General features: G+C 25.7%; 1 protein-coding gene across 1 annotated transcript in view; it reads right to left on the bottom strand.

Annotated features, from left to right (window-relative positions):
* Positions 1 to 12,008, bottom strand: part of LOC113552780 (dynein heavy chain 7, axonemal-like) — a 30,868-nt gene extending 18,860 nt beyond the window's left edge. The window contains exons 1-25 of the mRNA XM_026955705.1: positions 11,943 to 12,008; positions 10,170 to 10,402; positions 8,641 to 8,797; positions 7,941 to 8,090; positions 7,686 to 7,871; positions 7,251 to 7,621; positions 6,404 to 6,923; positions 6,142 to 6,345; positions 5,778 to 6,067; positions 5,587 to 5,709; positions 5,344 to 5,497; positions 4,621 to 5,284; positions 4,447 to 4,562; positions 4,113 to 4,391; positions 3,807 to 4,037; positions 3,544 to 3,709; positions 3,340 to 3,485; positions 2,662 to 2,910; positions 2,038 to 2,370; positions 1,776 to 1,955; positions 1,588 to 1,719; positions 1,100 to 1,528; positions 576 to 1,024; positions 345 to 492; positions 66 to 278 (exon numbers count right to left, since the gene is read on the bottom strand). Coding sequence (XP_026811506.1) covers positions 66 to 278; positions 345 to 492; positions 576 to 1,024; positions 1,100 to 1,528; positions 1,588 to 1,719; positions 1,776 to 1,955; positions 2,038 to 2,370; positions 2,662 to 2,910; positions 3,340 to 3,485; positions 3,544 to 3,709; positions 3,807 to 4,037; positions 4,113 to 4,391; positions 4,447 to 4,562; positions 4,621 to 5,284; positions 5,344 to 5,497; positions 5,587 to 5,709; positions 5,778 to 6,067; positions 6,142 to 6,345; positions 6,404 to 6,923; positions 7,251 to 7,621; positions 7,686 to 7,871; positions 7,941 to 8,090; positions 8,641 to 8,797; positions 10,170 to 10,384 — 6,105 coding nt within the window. The 5' untranslated portion in view covers positions 10,385 to 10,402; positions 11,943 to 12,008. The remainder of the gene's footprint in view (positions 1 to 65; positions 279 to 344; positions 493 to 575; positions 1,025 to 1,099; positions 1,529 to 1,587; positions 1,720 to 1,775; positions 1,956 to 2,037; positions 2,371 to 2,661; positions 2,911 to 3,339; positions 3,486 to 3,543; positions 3,710 to 3,806; positions 4,038 to 4,112; positions 4,392 to 4,446; positions 4,563 to 4,620; positions 5,285 to 5,343; positions 5,498 to 5,586; positions 5,710 to 5,777; positions 6,068 to 6,141; positions 6,346 to 6,403; positions 6,924 to 7,250; positions 7,622 to 7,685; positions 7,872 to 7,940; positions 8,091 to 8,640; positions 8,798 to 10,169; positions 10,403 to 11,942) is intronic.
* Between the last annotated feature and the right edge of the window lie 366 nt (positions 12,009 to 12,374).

Below are 12,374 nucleotides of genomic sequence, written 5' to 3'. Positions count from 1 at the left end.
TTAAAAATATATTTTAGTTTTATTTTCAATTATACATTTAGTGATTAATTTCAAATTAAATTTACAGTTTCATTTGGTCCATTAATTAAATGACTGAATATATCATTAATATTTTCATTTAAAATATCTTTACTAACTGCACTTAGATTATTAAAAAACCACAAACAATCGGAGTCATCTACCAAACGATCATAATATACCCTAAGAATCTCATGAATCCAGAGTCTTTTCATAGCAATAGCATCTTCAATAGTTTCAGGAACAGAAAACATAACTCCCTTAAAATAATATTCTTGTCATTTATCTCAAGTTATTTTTATTAATAGATAGTTAAAATATTAAACCTGTATAACTTTTGAAAAATCTCTCAAATTGAATAAATAATGCGATTTAGAAGGTGTTGGAAGTAGATGAATGATACTTTTTTTATGTAGTTCCAATGTTGAATTAACTAATTGATGCATACATGAATCAAACTCTCTGCTAAAACCTCTAAATATAAAAAATAAAAGATTGTATGTAACAGCTTTAGTCATTTAGTTTTCTATTTTTATAGATATTTTAAACTTCCAAACCTTGTATCTAAATGCCATAATAGTATTTTACTAAATATTGATACCATTGTAGAATCATCAAATTCATTAATAACAAAAACATTAAAATGTCGACTAAACCTTGGAGAGACTGAATTTCCTGTCGACGGTGGACCCATAGCACAAATTAATAATACATCTTGAAGGGTCATTGGCACAAGCTCATTACGATCATACCATGGAAATTTATCTAAGAATTGCCTTAAAAGTTCAATGGGTGGCTGAGCTCCATAATATTCTTTTTGAGGCATGCTAATATCATCAATAAAGATAATACATTTTGTACCGACTGGAGGACCAAATATCCCTCGTCTTCTTTTGATTAGCTTATTCATAATTATATCTTGTGTTAAATTAGCTGATGTATGTGCTGAGAAATTAATAAATGATGACTGGTACATAGTTTTATCAATTTTTTTGAATAAGTAATTCTGAAATAATAATATAATAATATATATTATAAACAATATTAAAGAATATAATACATTTTTTAATTTATTTATTACCATAGTATATGTTGATTTTCCAGTTCCAGTTTTTCCTACAGTCATCATTGGTAAATGATGTGCAATCAACATTGACATAATCACTTGATGTCTAATTACATCAATTGTTGGTACTAAAATATCATTGAAAGGTATACCTTGAGGTATAGGTGGTGCTTCTGTTACATAATCTGACCACAATTTCCACTCTCCTTTTCCTTGACCTTCTAGAATATATCTATAATCGAAGACTGAATATTCTTTAGGTGGACAATTGATGTAAGATTTTTTTGGAGAAGAACATAATTCAATAGGTAGTTTGAAAGATCGGGTAACTTTATTAGGAAATTTGTTTTCCAATAACGCGCGAAACAAAATATTAAATTTAGCTCGACTTTGTGCATCAAGAGTGGCTCCCATTGACCAAACACATGAAAAAAAAAATATACCCTGAAAATATAATTTTTCTATTTAAACAAACCATTTAAGATAATATAATTTAAAATTACTTCAAGTTGAGCTCTAAGATCAGATTGTGAAACGGTCTTCATGTGTTCTTCATTATTAAATAAATCCATAAATGTTTCACAAATATTTGTTAATGATTTAATAAGATTTGAATCATTGGAGGGAAAAACTTCCTAAATAAAAATTATGACATAAACTACAAATGATAATTATTTTTTGTATATATTACTGTAATATTGCATCGTCTTATAAAGTATAAAATTGGATAACTAAATCTCAAAATAAGTGATTGCAACATTTGTTTGTAATGAGAAGTTATGTGTGATGATAATTGTCTAATCCAAGATTGCACTAAACATTCCCAACCTAATGCAGATGGTTCCATTAAAATCATTCCGCATCTAGATACCTATTTGAAAAATAATTTTAATGGTATTTTTTGAGAACAATTAAAACTTAACAAATTTAATTTGTTTTATAAAAATGTTTACCGTTGCCGGAGATGCTACATCTAAATCCATAGGTTCAAATATTAAATTAGTCGTACTAGCAAGTTGAATGATTTCACCTGATATAAGGCAAAGTTTTTTATTATCATCGAGTACTGTATTCATACTTTCAATCCATATTGCATCAACTGGACCATCAAACAATAGCCATTTTCTATTCAAGTTTTCAGATGAAGCAAATTGTCTGAATCCAACAGCTATAATACCATCAAACCACTCATGCGATATCATATCAAATTGACCATACAACTGACCCAAAGTTATTGACTTTGGATTAATAACCATAATTTCAACTTTATGTTCATCCATTAATTTCTAATAATAAAATAAAATTGTTAATCTAATATAGTCAATATTAAAAGCTATTTATAGATTATAGGCAACGGTATTAAAATTGTGAAGAAGATATCTATATAGGTTATAAGCTACTTGATTATTTTATCTACGTAAAACAGCATAATGAGAAATTTGGAATTATTAATTATGGCATAGTATTATCTTGATAACTAATTTTATAAGTACTGAATATTACTATATTATATTTTTGTGGTTTAAAATATTTAAAAAAGGGTAATTGTATACATAATTAAAATTTTGCTGAATTACCTTTTCTTCAATAATTGCTAATGCACCAGCAAGTACCCTATATGCCGAGGTTTTGCCACTAAATGGCAGTCCTACTATCATAAAACCATGCCTTACAATCATCATTTCATAAATTTGTTGTATTTTCTCTAAGAAGTATGATGTACACTGTAGATTTAATTTTGTACACGATTCTTCAATACATATATTCAATATTTCATAATCTGGTTGTGGTAATACAATACCGGGGAATAAATCTGATACTAATCCCTGAAAATAAATAGTAACTATAATTTTCATAACTTTTAAACCTGTATAGTTAAAAAAGAACTGTTTTATCATATACAATTTTAACATTAAATTATTCTAATCTATGCATAATAACTATTTAAATATAGTTAAAATAACTGAATCTTAAAGATTTAAAGAAAATCATATGTATATATAAGATGAATCATCTTAAAACACTAATTTTCTCGAACACTATTAACATATTTATAGAGGTTAAAGATATATTTATTTTTTATATATAATTTCAAGTCGTTACAAAACAAAATTAAAAAAAAAAACTATTTATTATTATAATTTTTAAGTTTTTGCTCAGTCTTCGATAAAAGAATCATCCAATATATTATACCATATATTTTATTATAAAATAATCAATTTGCAGTCTGCACACTTAAACTACATTTTTTTTACTTTAAAAAGAGGAATATCGTGTCCAAGAAATTTTGGTAAGTTGACATCATTGATAGAACGTAAAATAAGTATATTTTCATCTTCTTCTGGATACTTTAATTTTAAATTACCAGCTGCAGTTAAAACTGTTTTCACAGCTCTCATTCCTGCAATAAAAATTTATTTTAAAAATTTAATGAACTGTATTCTATTGATTTTACTAACCATAGTCATAATGGTTCTGTGATGAAAGTTGTTCAGAGCACAGTTTATAAGTTGCCACTATTTTCACGGATAACGATCGAGCTAAATTAAATCCTTGAGAATATAAGACAATTTCAGATATAAGTGCATAATCTGGTACCATCATAGCTACTGGACGAAATAATGCCTTTATAAAATAATTTTATATAATTAAAAATAAGTCATTTAAAAATGAAAAAATTACCTATTCATAACTCAACCAATTTATATAATTTGGTACCTACTTTTAGATTATCAGGCAATTCTGAACGTCCAGCATATCCAGGATTCATTGTAATAAATACAGCACAAGTTTTATCTAATATTAACGAAGAACCTTCAAAATATATTCTGGATAGATCTGCTTGTATGCCACGTTGAATGGTTAGTATTTGTTGAGCAACAACCGATAGAACTTCTAATTCAATACGATTGAATTCATCAAAACATGCCCAGGCACCACAAGACAACAAACCCTAAATGAAATAAAAATCATAAAATTTGTTCATCTTATTGAAATTTCTATTGTATTCTATATTTCTTCATCTTACTTTAAAAAACTTTCCTAAACCAATGTAATCCATGCTATCTGAACAATTAAATACCACACATTGTTTGGATACTGCTTTTGCTAAATCTTTAGTGGTCTCTGTTTTTCCAGTACCTGCCGGTCCTTCAGGAGCACCTCCCAAATTTAATTGTAAAGCACAAAATAAAGTACGATAACAACGATCAGTAAGTGGAGTAATTACTAATCTTGGAGAATTACCAAGATATTCGTAACCATATCTTAAAGAAGCGTTAATCATAAATGCATCCAAATTGTCTTCCTAAAATATTTACTATTATTTATAAATATATTTTGTTAAATTGATGCATTCTTACTATCCAATAATAGCGTAGTTGACAAAGCCAATTAAAATCATTTGTCTTATGAACATCTTTTCTAGCCATATCTTCTACGACATCTTTTGCGTGAACATCCATTACAACTAAAGCTCCTTTAATAAAAATAAAATAAATGTTGTATTCTCTTATTTATTTAATTAAAAATCTAACCTAAAGTTAAACGAGTTTGTACAGATAAAACGCCTCGAACTAATTTAACTATTTTGTCTATTTGATCATTGCACTTTATCAAATATCGAGGTAAACCTCGAGGATAGCGTAAAATAGCTTGTGTAACTTCAGATGTCCAATGTGTGCAAGAAATAGCTAAGACAGCTTGTCCAGGCCACTGAATGACCCATTCTTGCCTTACAGTATTTTTATATGCAATTAATGCTTTTTCGATTACTTCGCGTACAGTTAATTTCATAGATATTTCTAGATCTACGAGCCATTTTTCAACTTGACCTCTAGCTCTTGCAGTGTCCACAACCATTGATAAATGGACAATTTCTTCTTCACTAGATATCATGCTGATAACATCTTGATCAATAGTAAATTTTAACTTGGCAATTCCTTCGAAACATTTTTTTAAATGTGGTTGCACTCTTGTTGGATCTTTAGTTTCAGATAGGATTTCAAGAAGTTCATCATTAGATAAGAAAAAAAATCTTGGAAAATATAATCGTTTCTTTTCTAAATAATCATTAAGACCTTTTTGAATCAACTCTAACAAGCTATTGCTTTTCTTTAATTTATCTAAAATTTTATCAATATTTATAGACAATATAACTTTTTTTATTTTTTGTGCTTCTTTAATCATATCTCTCCAAACCTAAAATTATAATATTTAAAAAATGTATAAAATATATTACTATTAAAAAAAATAAATACTTTATCGACAACATTAAATCTCCTGGATTCTTCAGGCATTTGAGTTTGTATGTCTGGTGAAGAAAATATAGGCTCTAAATACATCCAAGTAATTTGGACTTTAATCCAGTAATCTAATATATCATTTAAGAGATGTAATTTTGATTCCCAATTTCTAATTAAAAAGGAAATAAATAATAAAATAAAATATTTTGTTAAATAAGTAGGTAACTCATCAATATTTATTAAAAAAAAAAAGTTTACTTGATATTCTCTTCAAATGGTTTTATGAATGGTGAATTTTTCATGGTTGTAGTTTTTAGTATATGATCATCAAGCAGCAGTTGCACATCATCTACACCGGATAATATATGAGTACCCGAATCTCTAAAAGTATAAAATATTGTTAGTAATATTTGTTGAATACAACCATAATCAAAAATAAATAAATTAACCGATGTGTCATTAGAGTAAAGTTCAAGTCTTTCCATTCTTCTTCCATTGCATGCAATTTTTTTTCTAAAGCTGTTTCTTTGGATGCACCATCGCTGACTACTTCAAATTTTGGAACAAATTCATCCAAGTTATAATCCATAATTTTTGCTAATGTAAGATTTTGATTTGGATGCAAGGGAAACCCAATTATTTCAGAAATTTTTTCCCAATGGCGATCTTTTAAACCTAAATTTCCCAACGTCAGAACTACTGCAATATGTTCTTTAAATGCTTCAACAGATTGTTTTACCTATTTTAAATGTATTTTTTGTATACACTAGGAGTTGTAGTTTATTGAAAAATTAAGAAAATATTTTTAATTACCGCTATAGCAATTGCTAAAGGTGCAGGACAATCCACAAAAGTACGTTCTAATTTTACAATGTTACGGTAATACATAGTGACATCTTGTTCAATTTGTTCTGGATCATAAGTACATATTTTAGCATTCATCCATTTATCATAGTTCTCTAAAAACTCTGAGCAATTATCATAAAGTTTTTTATATGGAGCTAAAGCTTCTGCCACCTTAATTACAAAATTTCATTAGACAACTATTTACAAATGAACATATAAGTAACTAAACTGTTTTCCGTAGAGGATATGAACTTTCTTTCCATCCAAAATGTTTTTCTTCTTCATTAAATCCATCGATAGTACTTAAAGCACTACTCAACTTATTATCTAGACTATTTGCCTTGTCTAAGTATACAGATAACAGTTCTACGTTTCCAAATTGTTTGAATTCGGCAACTTGATTTTGATAATTTTCCAGTTCAATTTTAAATTTATAGATACGATTTAATAAGAAGTCTTGTAATTGTTTTGTTTTCTGTTCAATCATTTTTGTATTTTCCGCAAAAACAAAATTAATAAGTTCTACCCACTGAAAAGTTTTTCCATTTTGCTTTAATTCTACACCCGTCAATAGAGTGTAATCTGATAAAAATAATTCATAAGATAGCACCACTTTAGCCCGTTCTTCCATCTCAGGAATTATATTATTTTTTACTTCCTTTATATATTTTTTTAAATTCACTAGCTCTCTAGTATTTTTGGGTGGTGTAAGAGCTACAGTTTGTAAAGTTGCATATTCTTCATTTAATCTAAAATAATGTAATCATATTTAACTCAAATATTACAAACAATATTTTGTATTAAATTTAAAAAAAATAATATATTCACACATAATAATTATGTAAAAATAAATTATCATGATACTCAAAAAGAATTCTGAGCTAAAAGGAAACAACTAACCTCTAAGACAATAATAAAATGTCCAATTAATCACACTAAGTATTTGCAATTTTAAAACACTCTTTCTGCCCAAAAGATTATAGACAAAAATGTATGATATAAAAAACAAATACATTGCTTTATTTGCTCAGAATCATAAATTCATAAATACAAATAATAGATATTATTAAAATTACTTTTTTCCTATTGCTAAATAAGTGCTTGTCATTTGACTAACTATCATATTTTTCAATTTTTCTGCTTGCTTACATAAAGCCTTTATTGTATCATTACGATGTACTTCAAAGATTCCAACTTCTATTTCTGTACTTACATCGACTGGAATATCTAAAGAAATTGTATGATACTTAATAACATATTTCTTATACTCTTCAATTGTATGTTCAGTAGATAGAAATTTATCGATTTCGTATTGAGCTTGTCCATTAATTAAATAAAGATGTTCATCTAAATCATGTACAACTAATTCTGGCAATACCCAATAATCATCCAAAACTAAAGTTAATTTTGTACGATGTTTATTTACAACATTCATATCTATATTAACCTATATTTTAAGGAACATAATATGGTTAAAAATGTACCTAAAATGTTTTTATATTTAAAAATACTTGTAAAATTTTGTTAGTATATGGATAATCCTTATATAATCTATGCTCAAGTCGTTCCAAATTCATAACCATATCCCTAATTTGTTCATAAATAGACATAATAAAATCACGAATTTTTCTGTAAGTGGGATAAAATTGTAACATCGAATTTCTGTATATTAGATCTGTTACAAATCCAGGGTTAGTCTAAATTAAAAATTAATAAAATAGTTAACCATATATATATATATAAAACTAAAATAGATGGTTCTATACTTTAGGGTTGCACATAACATTGGTAAATTCTTCCATTATTTTGTACACATACTCTTGATATTTTACTTTCATAATATATGCAACACAATTGAAAAACGAAGTTTGCTTTTTAATATTATCTTTCTTAGGAATGAAACGGCTAAGTTTGGTCTAGAAAAAAAAATGTATGTAATATTCAGTATGTATCATTTAGTATGAGTAATTGATGTTACCTAGTTAATAAAAATTATTTAAATTAATAATATAAATTACTTTCACTGACCATCAAAATAATACATTTACAAGTTATACATTAAGCAAATAATAACTAAAATCCAACATTTATTTTGTATTTACTATTTAATATTATGTATAAAAAGTTAATTTTAAAAATTTACAATAATAAAAATAAAATAAAATTTATGTGTAATAATATTAAAATAGTGGGTCTATAAATATTTTAAAAAGAATAACATATTCTGAAAAATGTATTCATATATATAAAATCAGGGCCGTATTTGGAAATTTTTCTCCCTGGGGCAACAAAAAAAAAATGCTCCATTATAATATAATGTAATTATTTATTATCTATACATAAAATATTTAGCCGCCCCCTCATAATCAGCCGCCTGGAGCAACAGCCCCCGGTTGCCCCCCCCCTAAATACGACCCTGTATAAAATACTGACATAAAAACAACTTAAGAATTGATAGTTAGGTACTTGTTGGAATAGTTGTTGTACACTATCGAACCATTTAATCCTCATAAAAACACTGGCATCAGCAATACATTTTCGTACATGTTTCATATAATCGGGTAAAGTGTATTTCAAAATACCTCTGGCCGCCATTTCTGCATAATCAAATACTTGGGTTGGCCTGTTAATAATAAATATAAATTTATTTAAAATGATGTAAGTAACATTAAGTAAATTTGTTTTGAAAAAAATATGTTGATATTTTTACTTAGTCTATAATTTTATATTATAAATAGGGTTAGGATGTTTATGACTTTTTTTTTTTTAGTTGTACACATTTCAAACTCCGTAAGAAATTCATTTTGTATGACATAGAATCAAATGCATTCATTTTTAGTTAGCATATTTTTGCATTTTAGGCATTTTTATGAATAAATGCATATTTTGAAAAAAAAATTGTAAATAAATTCATATATCGCCAAAAAATAACTTAAATATAATATGAACCCATTAGGTAGGCATTGTTGGTATAACAACTTAAGAGAAAAACTTATACTTTATACTATTAACTTATCTTTATAACTTATTTATCTTCACTATAACTCTATGTTTATTAATCAATACAACCATGTTTATAAACGATGATCGCGATAGTGTGGTGATACCAATAGGACATAATGACTTACATTATAAAATCTTTAGTTTAGTGTATGGTGCGCCACAGGCAGTGTTATTGAATTATTTTAGTATATACGTTTTATTTTCACTAAAAATGCCAAACATTAAATGTTCCAATACTGCTCGACTACACAAATTTATTTGAGTAAAAACAAAATTATATTTAAGTACCTATATTTTTAATTTCAAAAATCTTGTATATATTAAATTTGTATTTAAGTTTAAAATAATAAAAATAAATGTAAATTAATTAAAAATACATTTTGGATTAGTAAAATAAACTAATTTTAAAAAGACATATTTAATTTTTTTTTTTTAGGGCATATTTGCATGCATTTTTTAGTAATTTTAAGGTCATAAACATCTTAATCTTAATTATAAGTATACTTTAGCGTACCTATTGTATGCATTTAAAAATGTTTCATCACTCTTTTGATCTAACAACTAAATGAGATATTAAACAATTAAACATTAGTGATTCTTCAATATTAATTGCTAATAAACAGCTATTATAAACAGTAAACACTATATTCTGTCCCATTATCCAACAAATTAAAAAAGATAAAAAATGGCACCAACAAGTGGCACATTTCTCAAAATTTAAATAAACAAAAAATCACTTTAACCAGACCAAGAATTTGATAATGATTTTTAACACAAGCATTCTTAATTAATAAAGATTATATAGAATAAATGTCAAGAAGACTTAACAGTTCAACACATCATCCAAAACTACCCAGATTTTCAAAACATTCCAAACAAGCTAATAACCTTGGATATTAAAGCCTTTCTTTCTTTTCAATAACAAAAAAAAAAAAAATAACAATGTTAAATCTTTAACCAGTTATATAATAATATATTTTATACAGACATACTCAAAATTCTTGTGCCAAATTTTGATCATTTCAGCTATCAAAGGATTAGCTTGGTGCAAATTATCTCGAAGGAATGACGCAGCACGTCCCATTGACTTCTTCCATAACGCACTATCTTTTCGAAGTTCTTTTCGCAATGGAGTATCTAGTATCGGTAATTTATTATGTTTTGCATATACATCATGTAATGAATATGCTACCACAGCTTCTTTCATTGCTTTCAAATAACATTCCTGTGTAAACCAATATTTGTGAAAAATTGTGTTTATTAAAAAAAATTTTTTTTGTTTTAGAAATGAGGAGAGAGAGAGGAGTAATTCTGTGAAACCAATGCAGTTTTATGAAATGGTGTAGTTTTATACCTATCATTTCCTTTAAAAGAAATAATAGCCAATATGTAATATTTCAATCATCAATTTAAAGGGTAGTTTCTAATAGAAAATTGGATTAGTTGAACCATTGGGAAAAAAAAGTAAAAAATTCAAATTAATTTTCAAAATTCTGAAAACTGGCAATATTTACTCAATTCCTTCTTTTAGACAAAAGCATTGTTATTATTTAGATGGAATTAAAAAAAAATTTATCATATCAGATAATTGATAATTTTCAAATATTGTAGGATATAGGCCATTTTAAGAAATTTATAGAGATTTAAAATTTTAAAATGTATTTTATAAGCACACTGCGCAACAGTATTTAACAAGACTTGAGAATTTATTATAATTTGTGTACTCATTAGTTTGTCTTACTAGAATTAAAAAATATATATATTAAGCTACATTTATTAATAATGAGCTTTTAAATGATATTGGTAATTGCAAAAATTCAAAAGTATAGGTGTAATAACTAAATAATAATAATACAAAAATAATTATGATTTAAAATATATTTATCGTCAAAACTTAAAACATTCCACCATTACTTAAATTGTAATTTCCTATATCTACACAGTTAAATTTACAAAATATTTAAAATAATTTTAAGCTATTTATATTTTCTTAGTTTTTTTTCTTTGTTAAAAAATTTTAATTTTAATAAAAGACTTCTTATTACTTTTCTTTGCAAGAATTTTTTTACAGCCGTTTAGAAATATTATAAATGCATCAACATTTTTGTCAGTTAATGTTAAATTTTCTAATATTAATGAAGTTGAATAATAAAAAAAAAAAACTATTTTTATTCTCTAATCTTTATTATTTAAATAGGTACTCTTCAAAAAAAATGATTTTAGATAATGTCTAAACTTAAGGACTGTAATTCATTTAAAACTCTAATTTTTCCTTTCAAATTTTGTTCATACAATCTTTAGGTTGTGGTAATTGATTATGCATTCATTACGAAAATATTATGAAGCAAAGTGAGAACATATAAAAATTAAATTAAGCTTCATATATTTTAATTAATTTGATAAACACAACAAATTATTTATATAAAAAATATTAATATACTTTAATGTATAATTTAACTAACTTAAAAGAAATAAAAATATAAATTGAAACTTTTTAAACGTAATAAAACTTAGAAACAATTTTAGGAGCAAAATTCAGTAAAATAGTTTCTTAATCTTTTTCTTTGATCTCAGCACAAAGAAAATGAGCCCATTGTTACATAATAGACACTGAATCCATCCATTGACAGAATTTGAGTTTAACTCATCACATTACAGGCAATTTTCATAATTTTCATTAGTAGTGATTTTTTACTATTATTTTGATGTCCCTACATTTTCCCAGACAGATGTATAAGCCACTTTGACCCAATTAATTAACTTACTTAGAGCCTTTGATTTGATTATATTCAAATATCTAAACTCAAAACGCTTTAATTGTGGACCTAACAGCATACACTTTTTAATAAAAAAAAAAAATATATTTAAAGCAAAGCATAAAATAATTGAATATATCAATAAAAATAACAAATTATAACATTAATTAATAAATAATAACAGGCACTTTTAAGTTTTTCATCAATAAATTAATTACAAAACAATCAATAGTTTGATTCAAAACTTTTATCACGTAATATCAAACGATCAAGAAAGCTATAAAAGTATAAATCTAATAATAATAATAATATAATATTATTATCAATTTTATACATTAAATAAATAAATATTATGATGTCCCCACTTTCCTCCATTGCACCATAACCCCTTATTTGAAACCACGGTTCAAGATTCTATCTAAAGCCATGTTTGAAACTTTA

This window comes from Rhopalosiphum maidis, chromosome 2, assembly GCF_003676215.2.
Source record: "Rhopalosiphum maidis isolate BTI-1 chromosome 2, ASM367621v3, whole genome shotgun sequence".
Lineage (NCBI taxonomy): Eukaryota > Metazoa > Arthropoda > Insecta > Hemiptera > Aphididae > Rhopalosiphum > Rhopalosiphum maidis.
Note: the sequence above shows the minus strand (reverse complement) of the source record. Positions and strands in the feature narration are given on the sequence as shown.